This window comes from Nerophis lumbriciformis, linkage group LG06, assembly GCF_033978685.3.
Source record: "Nerophis lumbriciformis linkage group LG06, RoL_Nlum_v2.1, whole genome shotgun sequence".
NCBI classification, from domain to species: Eukaryota; Metazoa; Chordata; class Actinopteri; order Syngnathiformes; family Syngnathidae; genus Nerophis; species Nerophis lumbriciformis.
In genome coordinates, this window is record NC_084553.2 from 30,208,451 (window position 1) to 30,225,545 (window position 17,095).

The following is a 17,095-nucleotide window of genomic DNA, read 5'->3' on the forward strand; positions in this document are numbered from 1 at the left end:
CACGCTACCATAAATTAATTAAAGCCTTAATTTTGGTCCATTAACAAGTTTTGGATGAGAGCCAGAAGGAAGGATAAAGTAGTCAGCTGCTTCTAGCCGGTGGGCTCTAAGTGAGACATTTTTTTGGGGCAGTCAAAGTTAACTCACGCAATTAATCACAAATATTTATCGCATTATTCATATATAGTTGCAGATTAATTGTGCAATTTGTTTGACCTTAAAGGCGGAGGTTGTTATACGATCAGTGATCAGGTCAATGCATAACTCAGTGTTATAATTAATGAGAATACTCCGACTGGTGTGCTTACTGGTAAATTTTACTTCAAAATAAACCCTCACTGGACTTAAGATAAAACCGTTACCAAGTTTTGAGCAAATACATGACGTTGTTTAAGCAAAACATTTCAAAAATGTTCCTGGGTGACATTCTGACAATAAAGTTGCATTTGTCAATCAAAATAATGGGTTCTTTCTTTCTTAAAGTTAATTTAAATTATTAATGCAAAAAAGTTACTGCTATTAATCACAATGACTGAAAATGCAAAATATGATTAATCTGATTAAAAAATCAAATTGTTTGACAGCACTAATGCTACTCCAATTTAACCAGTTAACCCATATGATTAATCACAAAAAATGATCACATCAATCGCGTATGAACACAGATAACTCACCCAATTTATCTTGAGTGCACATGCTCAGGTTGCTATGTGGTCAGTTATCAGGTGAGTAAGGTGAGTAATTTATCTGTGACAAATTTTGCTTCGAAACACTCCCCCGATGAGACTTCAGACAACACTGTTAGCAAGATTTGGACAAATAAATAAAATGCATTCAAATAATACATTTAAATGAATATTGCTGAATGACATTCTGACAATAAAATTGCATTTGTGTCAAAATACTGGGGTCTTTACTCCTAAGTTAAATTATGCATGCAAGCAATTTACTGCGAATAATCAAAATGTAAAAGTGTGATTGCCGTATTTCCCAGACCGTAAGCCGCTACTTTTTTTTTTTTTTTTTTTTTTTTCAGGATGCGGTAGGAGCTTTGGAAAAGAGGGAGGAAGGGGGTTGGCTCCATAATATTTCATTTATTATTGAGAAATCTACACAAGCGTGCAGCTGTGTTTGGGACAATGCACAAGACTAAAACTACAATTACTTCTCCACTGTTGCAAAATGTAATTTCTGCAATGTCAAAAGCTGTGAAGTGTACCAAAATAAATCTGTCCTGCGCCAATTTTGGTACCTAAAGTGTGGAGCTATGTTTAATGCAGTCTCTTGATTGGTGGACAGAAAATGGTCACGTTCAATTCTGTCTGTCTACTGCATAGGGTTGCGCGATATAGACGATACATACACATGCATACACGATACATGATATACGTTTGGCAGACAATAGAGCTTTTAATACTATTGTTGTATCTGATAATGCATGTTGATGACACATTTACTAACTGTGTCCAGCAGCAACTGCAACAAGTGAACGATTGTTTCCTCAACGCAATGTAGCGTCCTTGCTAGCAGCTAATGTGCCTCAGCAGTCTAAGTCGGCAATCTTTGTCTCCATAGCGGCAACTAAACGTCGTTTCTTACAAGTATTATTATCACTGGAGAACGAGGAGTAGCTATACTACAAAAAGTAGGAGGATATGCTAACCGCTAAGCTAGAGTTCTTGAATGTAAACAAAGGTGGGTGGATCGATACAAATATCAACAGTAACAATACCAAGTACAGTATATTATCAGTATGATGTATGTATGTTTGAGTATTAATACTACAGCGATTATGTCGATATTTTTTATGTTCAGAAAATCTTTTGTCGTTTTTGTTTACAAATTCAGGAAATAAGTCTCTGGACTGTGGATGACTTGAAGGATTTAAATCCGAGCCAAAAGTAGGAAATCATTTTAATCTTTAATTGATATTGTTACACCGCCATCCTGTGTTTTTGTCTGATTACAATGGTGATCAAAAATTTAATGCGCACAATATGCATTATTTATTATTCATTTATAGTTTCCATCCATCCATCCATTTACTACCGGTTGTCCCTTTTGGGGTCGCTGGAGCCTATCCCAGCTGCACTCGGGCGCAAGGCGGGGTACACCCTGGCCAAGTCGCCACCTCATCGCAGGGCCAACACAGATAGAACACAATGACACTCACATTCACACACTAGGCTGTATGTAAATATGGTGCCGCTGAAGTGGCAGATGGTTGCAGCAGCTATAGCAGCTATGTGCTCATTTATGTCCCCCTTTGTGTTTTCCTATTGTTTTCATGTGTTTTACCTTTTGATTTAAACCATTTCAGGACTGCGCAACAGAGGTTGGGACATTTGTGACTTTTGCGCTACTTTTAGTACATTTTGTGGACTTTGTGAATCTGCGCGGCAACCACATAAATTGCCCATTGTGGGATAAATAAAAGTCTATCCTATCCTATCAGCATTGGTATGACCAATACTGCCCCTGTAACTACTTGGTATCAGATCGATACCCAAATTTGTAGCATCGCCCAAAACTAATGTAAAGTATCCAAACAACAGAAGAATAAGTGCTTGTTACATTTTAAGTGTAGATATAAACATGTTACAACAGAAAGTAACCAGATATTAACAGTAAATTAGCAAAAAGATCAGTAATACTTTTGACAAAATATTACAACCATAAATGACGCAATATGTTACTGCATACGCCAGCAGCCAAATTAAGAGACTTTGTAACCCATTTTGAAAAGGGTGTATTATCATTTATATATCAAATATTATATCGTGATATATATTATTGTTCCCATTCGGTTTAATTTTTTGTTGCCCTGCATGTTGTTTTGTCTTGTGCAGCCCTTTGAGACATCTGTGATTAAGGGTTATATAAGTAAACTTTAATTGATTGATTGATTGACTGATTGATTGATTGATTGATTGATTTATGTCGTTATCGCAAGGGGCTGCAATATATATCACAATATGGATTATTAGGCAATAGGCCATATCGCCCAGTCCTACTAATGTTCAGCTCTACTCTGCTAGGTAGCTTTTCCATGGAATACTGCAGAAACCGAGCCACATTGAATGCATCCGTTGGAATGGGACACAATAAAGAATATGAGGGTCTCCTATGGCTGCTGTATATGGTATATGATTCAAGTGGAAAATGTGGGCAGTTAGAAAATGGAACGCTGCGGCAAAGTAGAGATTGTGGAACAATATGGTAGGTTAATGTGAGCATTTCTATTATAGTAGTCATTTTCAATCCGCATAAAATCATGTAACATTGAAGCGCTTAGACCAGATACTAGAATTAGTCCTGTTATTTTGGGCAAGCCTTGTCTGTACTTACTGCAACTAGCTTCAAAACTTTTTAGCACTTCATGTCTGTCCTACGACAAACTGGGTGTCCCTTGTTTCACTAGTTTTGGAGGGCTGCCAAAAGCTGGTTCTGCTAGCCTTGCCTGCGTCAGTGTTCAGACCTGGTCTATCTGATCCTGCTGTCCTCGATATACGGTCTCAGGATCCGACGGGGGCCTCAGCCGAAACTCGGAATCACAGAAATTGCCGTCTCCGTCTACATTGTGAAGACTCTCCCACACGATCTTCTCTTCAGTCAGGAAACCTTGATCTGTAACCAGCAGGTACAGCTGACCCTGGATATGAACACACACAAACTCATCTTATCACACGCATGACTGTGGATTTATGTTTCTACACAAATGGGCTTTCAGAGTCACAATGGCGTTGATGTGTGTGATAGTGAAGAGTTGAAAACGGTACACACAAGTCACTTCCCCCCTGCAGATAACAGCAAGAGTCTGCTCCAGCGGCACTGATAAGACCAAGCAACTGCAGGCGGAAGCTGTTAATGAGATCCAAATCTCACCAGAACTCCAATCTAATAAGCAGTAATAACACAGCTTTTGATCAACCTCACAGCAGTGCTGTGCAGTGAACGCACCATTAGGGTTGCTACTACTTGATCACGTCTTTAAAGTACCAGTAGAGAGGACAAACAAGTTGACTTTATATGCTTAATTGTGTTTCATTCTATCCATTAAACCATATCCAATCGTATTAACAATCCGCAAAGTATGTAAAAAAACTGTTTAAACATCACAAAATTCCACAATTTCAGTCAGCATACCTTCGACTATTTCCGGAGATTGACGTCACTGGAGTAACGCTTCTGCACTCTGACCATGTTATCAGATCAGTCATACTGGAACAATGCAAAATTAGAGAGAGATGTTCTGTTTATCATTCACAATTCTTATATAAGACATGAACACATATGTTTTTCTTTTTTTACGCATTCTAAGTCATAAATAAATAAATACTTAAAAAGTCAGCTAACAATGTAGTCAACGGGAGCTCTCTATTTCGCACACAAAACACTCTAAACAACCATCTAAAACCCGCCAACAGTACCCTTTACACATATCGTGACCTGAATATTGATTAATATAACCAAATATTAGCAATGTTTTTATTATAAGCGCTAACGCAGACAAACTATTTTTTAGCAGCGCAATTATTCAGACAGCTAAGTGGCCCTCTGCTGCTTTTACTGTGAGTTGGCACCGATGTCCTGCTGCTGCCGCATCATTGCATCTTGGCTCGTCAAAGTTATTCTAGATTATAAATCAGGCCTCTTATCTGATTATTAGGAGGATTTAGCCATAAATCGATAAGTTGTTCATCTGTGACATTCAATGTATACCCGGAGATGGAGAGAAACACACTACCGAAGACAGTGTCTTGTTAACCCTCGGTCAAGATTAATTCTTCATCTAAACGGGAAGATATGGACATCCTATCAGTCGTCATCGCAGTGAGAGCAGACATAGTACAGTAAGCTATCTTTTTATTAGGTTTGTAGTTTGTATTTCTTGTTTAGCACTTAGAAATACTGCTACATGATGCTTAATTCTGTTTAGCAGAACTTCTAAAACTTGTAGCTCACCCTCCTTATACTCAGGATAAAAAATATAAGGTTCTGGATTATAATTTGTCCCAAAATCTGCATGGTTTGCATTGTTGTTGGTGATGGAAGGATCTTTGGTTCCTACCTCTACGTCACGCGATCACATGACTTTAATTTCCCCTCGGGGATTAATAAAGTATTTCTGATTTCTGATTCCTCATTATCTCCGAAAAGGAATCTCTGTAAGATTGATACTATTTTGATCATATCTATTTATTTACAAACTTTATAAGTCATAAATAAGTTATTTATGATAACAGCTTCAATATAGAGACAACTTGTTTTTCCATTCCACTGGTACTTTAAATTGTTCCCTGAATTTAAAGGTCCCCTAATATCTGAGAGGCGCCATTTAAAAAAAAATATTGTACACAAAACCATCATTCCTCATGACCATACGGTGGAACCTCCATTTAGTAACTTAGTTGGTTGGAGAAAAGGGTTTGTAAATAAAAAAGTTTGTATATTAAAGCAAATTTCTCCGTAAGAAAACATGTACCGGTAAACATGAATAATGGGTTACAGTCACTACAAAAAGTATGTATTTTAGTAAAAGATTGTATACTTTGAACACAATATAAAGCACCATACATTACTATATATTGAACAAACATAACAAGGGGGGAATTGACTTTATATTAAGTAAACATTTAATAACTTTATATTTAATAACAAAGTCAAAACAACAACAATGAGCCAAAGTGTCCTCTTTCTATGCAGCCGCCCTGCCGATGAGCACAAACACATTATCACTATCCTTGTGGTCCACTCCCAGTTTGAAATTGCAAAACTCCCTAACTTTAGCAGGCAGGTCGCTACAATGATTAGGAGTACAAAATATAATTCCCTTTCTCTTGTTGTTTAATCTTCTTGACGTGCAGAGGAAGGGAGAGGGAGTGGGAGGGGGAAGGCAGTGTCAACAGAGCTGTGGATACTCCTAGAATGTTTAAAACTGCACATCGTTTGTCCAATGCTTTCTTTGGACACATACTGAGCTAGCAAAACTCGAAAAATGTTGTAAAAAGGCAAATGTTTTAAAAAATACAGTATATATATATAAAAAAGCACACAAAGTAGCACAGTAGATAACAGCAGGACTGTGCCCACTGCATGAGCATTGACCAAGTGAGCATTGCATACAATGGATGTGCTGCCAGGCACAAAATGGCTGCCCTGCAGGCACACAATGTTCGTACACAGGTCTGAGGTCCATGAATTGAAAAGTTTGTACAAAGAGGGGATCGTAAATCGAGATTCCACTGTAATACCGCCTCTGACCCGCCCCTCTGATCCCGCCCGAAATATACACCCACCAATTCATGGAAGACAGCTTTGTAAAGAAAACAGGCTTTTCTACACATCTTAAAATAAAGCCTGGCGCTCTGCCAACTGGCCCCCAGTCAGCTATATACATGTATGTGTGTATGATTATATGTTATACCTTATATTTAATCATGGTGCTGAAGTGGTTATTCCTGAAGAAGACGCAGAGCTCGCCCTCCTGCACGGTGGATGTGAGCTCACACAAGCCGTGGTACGTCAGCTGAGTGGCTGTGCTGCTCAAGAACTGCTCTGCTACAATACCTGCAACACACACATGCAGAATCATAAATGGTAATTGCCGGTATATAAATATGCCTGCCTGCAACCTGTTTCAACATCCTTTATTGCCATACAATACATTTATGAATACATTTTGTAAGGCTCACTTTTGACTGACACTGTCAGAGAGGTATTCGTCTAAAAATATATGTATTACCCATGCTAAGAAGGTTATGTTTTCACTGACATTTGTTCATTTGGTTGCAGGATTATGCAAAAGCTATAACTATCACAGTTCTACAACTCCTTTGAGGGTGTGTGCATAGTTCAAGGAAGAATGTGGAGTCTGGATATGTCCTCACTTTTCCAGTAAACGATGCATGAATCTTGATTAAAAAATATGAGGGTGTGGATTTTTGTTTGAATCCAAGCGAGGAACCAATTTTGATGGGGATTTTAAAAATTATACCACTTTTGCTAACAGTTTTCAGTGAATCACACGTAAATCTTCAGAACAAAATCAGGCCTACGCATTATTACATGGGTATCAATGTGGATGTAGATTTAGGTGTGAATCCAATTTAGAAACCAATTTTGATGTGGATTATGAAAAGTGTACCACTTTTTCAAACAGTTTCCTGCAAATCTCACAGGAACAAAACTACACATTTTGACGTGGACTCTGGAAATTGTACACCACAATGTTCAGGCTAGTGTATGAATCTTAACTGTGGAAATTGTACCACTTTTGCTATCAGTGTCCATTGAATCGCACATGAATTTTGGAAACAAAATCATGCCCTTGCAATACATGGGTATCAATGTCAATGTAGTATTTGGGTTGGACACTGGAAATTGTACCGCCTTTTCTAAAAACTTTCAGTGATTAATGTATGAATATTGACTGTGGAATTTGTATCACTACTTTTGTCAACAATTTCCAGTGACTCACACATTAATTTTGTGAATAATGCATGAATCTTGTGTAAAAAAATCAGACGTATATGTAATATATAGGTATAAATGAGGATATGGATTTTAGAGTGAATCTAAACTACGAACCGATTTTGGTGTGAACTCTGGATATTTTTCTAATTTTTCTATCCGTTTACAGCAAATAGTGCGTGAATCTTGACAAGAAAATTTAATTGGTGTGACTTTAAGTTAGAAAGCCATTTTGATGAGCATTCTAGTGAATCGCACAAGAATCTTGTGAACAAAATTACACCTTTGCAAAATATGGGTATCATTGCGGATGTGGATTTTGGTGTGATTCCAATTCAGGAACCCATTTTGTTTTCGACGCTGGAAATTGTACCCCTTATTCCAATAGTTTCCAGTGAATGATGCATGAGTCTTGTTTACAAAATCAGGCCTATGCACAATATATAGGCATTAATGAGGATATGGTTTTTAGAGTAAATTCAAGCTAGGAACCAATTTTGATGTGGACTATGTATATTTCTACATTTTTCTAACACTTCACAGTGACTAATGCGTAGGGATGATGTTTGATAAGAAATTATCGAGTTCGAGCCCATTATCGAATCCTCTTATCGAACCGATTCCTTATCGATTCTCTTATCGAATCCAGATAGGTTGTTGTATATGGAAAAAAACACAATATTTGGTTTAACAAAAGCTCACTTTTATTTTATAAGAAAAAAAAATAAATAATAATATTGATTGTTACCCTCCTAAAAAAAAAAAAAATTTTTTTGACTGTTGTTACCCAAAGTATATTCAGTGGGATTTTTCAGAAAAACAAATATATACAGTAACACAAAAACAACCTGTCTCTGTGATCCCTATAGGTGTATAAATAATAATATAGTGTTAAATAAAATCAGTCCCTTGGGCACAAAACTGAAAATAATACAGCTCTCCAAAAAGTGCACTTCTGCTGCTATTGGAACATAGTAACTACACACACTATGACACTAAGAACACCACAGTCATCAATCAACAATTCGTCCCCCCTTACATGAGAGCGAAGCCTGGCAATAATTGCATATTGCCTGTTCTGACTATACGTGTTGAGGTTAGACAGCTTGGCAGACAGCTAACAAACAATCCAAAGCAGATTAATCCATTTAGGCTCTTTATTGTTGTTGATCTTGCTTTGTCTTTTCCTATCTTTACTTTTGTCTTGCACTGGACTGTGATTTTTTTTTTAAACTGAAATACACACAATGACAAATGTATAAGCTATGTGATTCAATTAACATACTGAAATGTAATACACAATATGTAAATATTAGCTTCACACAAGTATACAGTACTATCATCAAACAAATACTTCTGAGTTTTGAAACTATTTTGATGGTGGAAATACACGACTGGCAGCCATTTTAAGCCCTCAAAACATGCATTGAAACAGTGCACAACAATCGTTTTTCAATAAACATCTTAGTATCAAACTTAACCACTTTCCACCTTAATATTGAGTTACATAAACAAGTTAAACAGTTTACTTACAGACTTATCTTTTCCAAGGCTTGTAAGCGCTAACACAACTTGTCTACTTCTCAATTGTTCATGAACTTAACTGAGTCGCCAACCCGGAAGTGCTCAAACTAATGACGCGTAATATGTTCATATCGCCACAAGGTGTCAGTAATGGTTTACAATCAAATGGGCATAACATTGCGGTCCCACAGGGCATTTCCAGTACGTGGGAAGGGATTTGTTCCCAGGGATTCGAATAAAGAACCAACTCTTTTTCTTTACTATAGTGGCCTTGATAACGGGAACCGGTTCTCAAAAATTCTTATCGAACAACCGGGAGAACCGATTTCGAACATCATCCCGACTAATGCGTGAATCTTGACAAAAAAATGACGATGTGAAAATCTACACTTGTGTTTCTAGTGAATAATGCAATAATGATGTTAAACAATAAATATGGCACATGCAAAGCACAGCCGTACCTCTGTTTTAAGATAAAAGTCGCCTCTTGGCTAATTTGTATGCTTTAAATTGCAAGCAATTTTGAGTTATAAGCACCACTCTCATTACTTGGTGTAGCAAATGTCACAGTGAACCCCTTAAGATCCGCTCAAAACATCTGGTCTTACTCGCTAGCACTAGCTTATAGCTTGGGTGGACTTAACTTTGTTTTTCCAAGCTTTGGAAGGAAGAAAACAAGTGTGAAGGACAGTGCAGAGAAGAAGAAATTCATATGAGATATTCATTGAATTAAAGAAAGAAAGTATCAAAAAATGACAGTGTGTGTCGCCAACTTGGTGAAGCAATCGGACATTCTTCCATGAAAATATGTACAACGTGCTGAGGTGTGTATGACGGTGAAGCAGCTGGAAAGGGATACCGTAAAAGTCCACTCCCCAAGGTAGATGCTATACATTATTATATTCCCTCAAAACTAGTGTAGTTGTAAGTAGTACATTATATTGTATTGTGTTTATACACTATTTCTTATCAAAAAGTGTCTTTTTCTTTTTAAAAGGCATGTTACATGTTAAAATGGTGCAGATTTGAGGGGGAAAGCACCAATGAAATACATTTCAATTAATTTCAATGGGAGATGTTGATTTGAGATACAAGTGTTTTGAGTTAAGAGCTCAGTCACAGAACCAATTAAGCTTGTAAGTTGAGGTACTACTATATAGGTATTGATGAGGATGTATGGATTTTGGTGTTGATCCAGTTGATCTGCAATTTGTTGGCTATCATTCAAGTAGTGGTTGTAGGACATGGTGTACTTCGAGGCCCTGTTTACACTGCACATCACATCTAATTTTTTTGCCCTCAGGTGACACAGATCTGATTTTTTTTGCCAGTCTGAATGCTCCAAAATGCTTCAAATTTAATCTTTTGGCATCAGATTCAAGCCACATCAATCTGATATTTTCAAATGCGACTGCAGTCTAAACGCAGTGTGGCCTCAATGGGATTTTTTCCGTCAGCTTCGGGCGAGGTACGTCACTCGTGTGCGCCGGAAAGACGCAAACACCAGCGGAAATTGATATTTCATCAAAACATTCTGTTTCGGTTTTTATTTAAGATGACCAAATTTTTGGTGCATCACTTGTCAATAGTGCGCAAATAATAGGCTAAATGTATTATATGTATTAGAGGTGGGAGAAATAATAGATTTTGAGATGCATCGCAATTCGGACATGGACGATTACAAAATAGATTAGTAAACGTCAATAATCGATAATCGATATATTTATTGTTATGCCCCACAATGTTATTTTCTAAGACACGTAGTGGTGGAAATCAGTTTTGCAGTTTGTGTTCTACAAACCCCGTTTCCATATGAGTTGGAAAATTGTGTTAGATGTAAATATAAACGGAATACAATGATTTGCAAATCTTTTCAACCCATATTCAGTTGAATATGCTACAAAGACAACATATTTGATGTTCAAACTGATAAACAATTTTTTGTTGTTGCAAATAATCATTAACTTTAGAATTTGATGCCAGCAACACATGACAAAGAAGTTGGGAAAGGTGGCAATAAATACTGATAAAGTTGAGGAATGCTCATCAAACACTTATTTGGAACATCCCACAGGTGTGCAGGCTAATTGGGAACAGGTGGGTGCCATGATTGGGTATAAAAACAGCTTCACAAAAAATGTCTTTCACAAGAAAGGATGGGGCGAGGTACAGCCCTTTGTTCACAACTGCGTGAGCAAATAGTCAAACAGTTTAAGAACAACGTTTTTCAAAGTGCAATTGCAAGAAATTTATCAACATCTACGGTCCATAATATCATCAAAAGGCTCCGAGAATCTGGAGAAATCACTCCACGTAAGCGGCATGGCCGGAAACCAACATTGAATGACCGTGACCTTCGATCCCTCAGACGGCACTGTATCAAAAACCGACATCAATCTCTAAAGGATATCACCACATGGGCTCAGGAACACTTCAGAAAACCACTGTCACTAAATACAGTTTGTCACTACATCTGTAAGTGCAAGTTAAAGCTCTACTATGCAAAGCAAAAGCCATTTATCAACAACATCCAGAAACGCCGCCGGCTTCTCTGGGCCCGAAATCATCTAAGATGGACTCATGCAAAGTGGAAAAGTGTTCTGTGGTTTGACGAGTCCATATTTCAAATTGTTTTTGGAAATATTCAACATCGTGTCATCCGGACCAAAGGGGAAGCGAACCATCCAGACTGTTATCGACACAAAGTTCAAAAGTGTGAAGTGAATTACATTTATATAGCGCTTTTTCTCAAGTGACTCAAAGCGCTTTACATAGTGAAACCCAATATCTAAGTTACATTTTAAACCAGTGTGGGTGGCACTGGGAGCAGGTGGGTAAAGTGTCTTGCCCAAGGACACAACGGCAGTGACGAGGATGGCGGAAGCGGGGATCGAACCTGCAACCCTCAAGTTACTGGCACGGCCGCTCTACCAACCGAGCTATACCGTCCCAAAAGCCAACATCTGTGATGGTATGGGGGTGCATTAGTGCCCAAGGCATGGGCAACGTACACATCTGTGAAGGCACCATTAATGCTGAAATGTACATACAGCTTTTGGAACAACATATGCTGCCATCTAAGCGCCGTCTTTTTCATGGACGCCCCTGCTTATTTCAGCAAGACAATGCCAAGCCACATTTAGCACGTGTTACAACAGCGTGGCTTTGTAAAAAAAGAGTGCGGGTACTTTCCTGGCCCACCTGCAGTCCAGACCTGTCTCCCATCGAAAATGTGTGGCGCATTATGAAGCGTAAAATACCACAGCGGAGACCCCGGACTGTTGAACGACTGAAGCTCTACATAAAACAAAAATGGGAAATAATTCCACTTTCAAAGCTTCAACAATTAGTTTCCTCAGTTCCCAATCGTTTATTGAGTGTTGTTAAAAGAAAAGGTGATGTAACACAGTGGTGAACATGCCCTTTCCCAACTACTTTGGCACGTGTTGCAGCCATGAAATTCTAAGTTAATTATTATTTGCAAAAAAAAAATTAAGTTTATGAGTTTGAACATCAAATATCTTGTCTTTGTAGTGCATTCAATTGAATATGGGTTGAAAAGGGTTTGCAAATCATTGTATTCCGTTTATATTTAAATCTAACACAATTTCCCAACTCATATGGAAACAGGGTTTGTATTTTGACCCTCCTGTGTTGCCGTAGCCAGCTTAGTGTGTGTGTTTCAGACAGCAGGTAGAGAGCAGTATGAGAGCAGATGTCAAACAAACAGCACTTACTGCAGGCTTCAAGCTTACTTTTCAACTTTGAAGGTCTAAACCTGTAAGTTTATGTGAATGCAACATGCATATGTATATTGTGACACATTATTTGTGCATTTTCAGTTTAAGACTGCTTTAGTAAGATATTTATGCCTATTGTTGATTACTGGCAGCATTTTGTTGGTTTGGATGCTAAATAGGTTACATAACAGACTTCTATATAGGTTCATATAGCTATGTACAAATGTATGTTGTATATAGCTATATGCTGAATGTAAAATGTTTGTTTATGTGTTTTTATTCACAGTTTTACAAAAATACAATTGATCCTTCACTAAAAAGGCCTACAGTACACACCAGACACTTGGGTCTCTTTTCTCATCAAGGATTGATAGATTGAAACGTTTATTAGTAGATTGCACAGTACAGTACATATTCCATACAATTGACCACTAAATGGTAAAACCCGAATAAGTTTTTCAACTTGTTTAAGTCGGGGTCCACGTTAATCAATTCATGGTACAAATATATACTATCAGCATAATACAGTCATCACACAAGTTAATCATCAGAGTATATACATTGAATTATTTACATTATTTACAATCCAGGGGGTGGGATGTGGAGGGGGTTGGGGCGGGGGTGGGGGGAGTTAGGTTTGGTTGCTATCAGCACTTCAGTCATCAACAATTATATCATCTGAGAAATGGACATTGAAACAGTGTAGGTCTGACTTCGTAGGATATGTACAGCGAGCAGTTAACATAGTGAGCACAGAAAGAATAAGAACAAGTATATACATTTGATTATTTACATTTGATTATTAACAATCCGCAGAGGTGGGATGTGGTGGGGGGATTGATTGATTGATTGAGACTTTTATTAGTAGGTTGCACAGTACAGTACATAGTCCGTACAATTGACCACTAAATGGTAACACCCGAATAAGTTTTTCAACTTGTTTAAGTCGGGGTCCACGTTAATCAATTCATGGTAAGGGGAGGGGGTTAGTTTAGGGTTGTAGTTGACTGGAGGTGTTCTTTTAGGGCGGTTTTGAAGGAGGATAGAGATGCACTTTCTTTTACACCTGTTGGGAGTGCATTCCATATTGATGTAGCATAGAAAGAGAATGAGTTAAGACCTTTGTTAGATCGGAATCTGGGTTTAATGTGGTTTGTGGAACTCCCCTGGTGTTGTGGTTATGGCAGTCATTTACGTTCTGGAAGTAGTTTGACATGTACTTCGGTATCAGTGAGGTGTAGCGAATTTTATAGACTAGGCTCAGTGCAAGTTGTTTTACTCTGTCCTCCACCCTGAGCCAGCCCACTTTGGAGAAGTGGGTAGGAGGGAGGTGTGATCTGGGGTGGAGGTCTAGAAGTAACCTGACTAGCTTGTTCTGGGATGTTTGGGGTCTAGATTTGAGGGTTTTGGAGGTGGATGCGTAATCGAAAAAGGGTTGAATGAGAGTTCCCGCTAGAATCTTCATGGTGCTTTTGTTGACCAGAGAGGAGATTCTGTAGAAAAATCTTGTTCGTTGGTTGACCTTTTTGATTACCTTGGTTGCCATTTTATCACAGGAAAGATTAGCCTCTAGAATGGAACCTAGGTAGGTGACCTCATCTTTCCTGGTGATAACAATGTCACCCACTTTAATAGTGAAGTCACTGACTTTCTTAAGGTTGATTTGGGACCCAAATAGGATGGATTCCTATTTTACCCAAGTGTATGGATAGCTTGTTGTCAGCGAGCCAGGTGCAAATTCTACAGAGTTCGGCACTGATGATTTTCTCCACCTGTGACTTGTCCTTGCCGGATACCAGCAGGGCCGAGTCATCCGCAAACAGGAACAACTCACAGTCGCATGCTGATGACATGTCGTTTATGTATATTAGGAACAGTAAAGGCCCCAATATACTGCCTTGGGGGACTCCACACCTTACTGAGAGGGGGGGGGGACACGGTGCCGTTCACCTCTACCACCTGTTTCCTCCCCTCCAAGTAAGATTGCATCCAGCTCGATGAGGTTTTATCAAATCCGATTGCTCTGAGCTTATCCAACAGTATAACGTGGTTTACGGTGTCAAAGGCCTTCTGAACGTCCAGCATGACCATGCCGCAGTATTTACCCGCGTCCACCTCATGTTTGATGTGGTCGGTCAGACAGAGAAGGCATGTGCCAGTGGAGTGGTTAGTTCTGAAGTCGGATTGGAATTTGTACATGAGTTTTTTAGCGGCAAGGTATCTATCGACCTGTTCATAAACTATTTTTTACATTACTTTCGAAATGGAACTGAGAATAGAAACAGGTCGGTAGTTACCAGAGGTGGGACCAAGTCATTGTTTTGCAAGTCACAAGTAAGTCTCAAGTCTTTGCCCTCAAGTCCGAGTCAAGTCCCGAGTCAAGACAGGCAAGCCCCGAGTCAAGTCCAAAGTCAAGACTGGAAAGTCTCAAGTCAAGTCCTAAGTCCTGCATTTTGAGTTTCGAGTCCTTTCAAGTCCTTTTAACCACAGACTAATATATTAACACAGATTGTGTATGCTTTTCAAACGCTGTATTTATTTATTAAAACAAGTGCATTTTAAATTGCAGGAAAGAAAATTGTGCTGACATTGCACTTTATAATAGCACTATTAACCAGTCATTTTAAACATTAACTCATTCCTTTACAGAACAAACACATTAAAAAATAAAGTGCAAATGTACTTATTTGTACAAAAGTGTTAACATTGAAAAAACATGACATATACGTGAACATAACAAAAAAGTTGTACTTTTTATATGTCAGGGCCCTATGCTGCATTGCATTTGCAAAAGACCAAATTAGCCAAGAGTCTGTCAGTCATTTGTGCACGATGGGGGCGTAGTATTTATTTTACCTTTATTTTACTATTTTTGTCTTTTTTTAGGTGGCTAAAATACGCGGTGCTGCTGACCGCCGTCTAACGTTACGTGTGATATATTGACTAATGTAACCCTGCTTGAAAAAAATCACTGAACAAAAAGTATGAATAAGGTAGTGAACTGCAACAGATTCCCGTGTTTGCAATAACGTTATAACGTTAGCAGTGAGTTTACAGCCTCACTGATTTAACTACACAGCAAATAAAAGTCACGTTACTTAGCCAATAAACGTTATCTTACATTCAAAACTTACCGTTCTTTGTGCAACTTCAAATGCCGGACGAAGTTGGAAGTTGTTGCCTCTCCATCAGTAATTTTCGAACCGCATGTGTTGCATACTGCAAACCGTTTTGTGTTGACCACCTCGTAATTTTTATACCCAAACGAAATTATTTTAGGTATCATTTTTTGTTCACTGGCGTGTGGTTTGGATATGTCTTCTTCGTTGGTTGTCCTGCAATTTGATTGGATGAATGCTGTGTGATGAAAACAAAGTAGATCTAATTTGATTGGCTGTTGTACTGAGCTCAGTACAACAGCTGGTGTGCTCTAGAGCACACCAGCTGACACACGCAACGCTGATAGACAAGTACACAATGAAAAATACGGAGCGCTCCCGAATAACTTTTTCATCTTTGGGTTTTGGGGAAAGTAGCAAGTCATGTCAAGTCATGTCAATTCAAAAGGCTCAAGTCCAAGTGAAGTCACAAGTCATTGATGTTAAAGTCAAAGTCGAGTTGCAAGTCTTTTTACATTTTGTCAAGTCGAGTCTAAAGTCATCAAATTCATGACTCGAGTCTGACTCGAGTCCAAGTCATGTGACTCGAGTCCACACCTCTGGTAGTTACCAGGTTCTAATTTGCTTCCTTTTTTAAAAAGGGGAGTTACTCTTGCTATCTTGAAATCTTTTGGTACTTGGCCTTGTTTAATTGAGAGGTTTATTATGTGTGTGATGATTGGGGCAATGGTGGTGGCAGAGTCCCTGAGGAATCTGGAGGGAATATTGTCAAGGCCAGTGGCCTTGTTTAGGTGGAGCGCGCTCAATTTTTTGAGCACCTCGTCAGCTGAGACCATTTCTAATTTGAAATCGTTGTTGAACTGAACTGTAAGCTATCTGTTAAGCCAACCAGCAAAAAGTAAGAGCAGAATCCATCCATCCATCGATTTTCTACCGCTTAATCCCTTCGGGGTCGTGGGACCTGGAGCCTATCTCAGCTAAAATCGGGCGGAAGGCGGGGTACACCCTGGACAAGTCGCCACCTCATCACAGGGCCAACACAGATAGACAGACAACATTCACACTCACATTCACACACTAGGGCCAATTTAGTGTTGCCAATCAACCTATCCCCAGGTGCATGTTTTTGGAGGTGGGAGGAAGCCGGAGTACCCGGAGGGAACCCACGCAGTCACGGGGAGAACATGCAAACTCCACACAGAAAGATCCCGAGCCCGGGATTGAACCCAGGACTGCTCA

The 17,095-nt window shown here is 38.8% G+C and overlaps 1 protein-coding gene across 1 annotated transcript in view; it reads right to left on the minus strand.

Annotated features, from left to right (window-relative positions):
* mindy2 (MINDY lysine 48 deubiquitinase 2) overlaps nucleotides 1-17,095 on the minus strand; it is a 73,000-nt gene that overhangs the window by 2,722 nt on the left and 53,183 nt on the right. Inside the window, exons 6-7 of the mRNA XM_061964081.1 lie at nucleotides 6,428-6,570; nucleotides 3,479-3,652 (exon numbers count right to left, since the gene is read on the minus strand). Of these exons, the coding sequence (XP_061820065.1) occupies nucleotides 3,479-3,652; nucleotides 6,428-6,570 (317 nt within the window). The remainder of the gene's footprint in view (nucleotides 1-3,478; nucleotides 3,653-6,427; nucleotides 6,571-17,095) is intronic.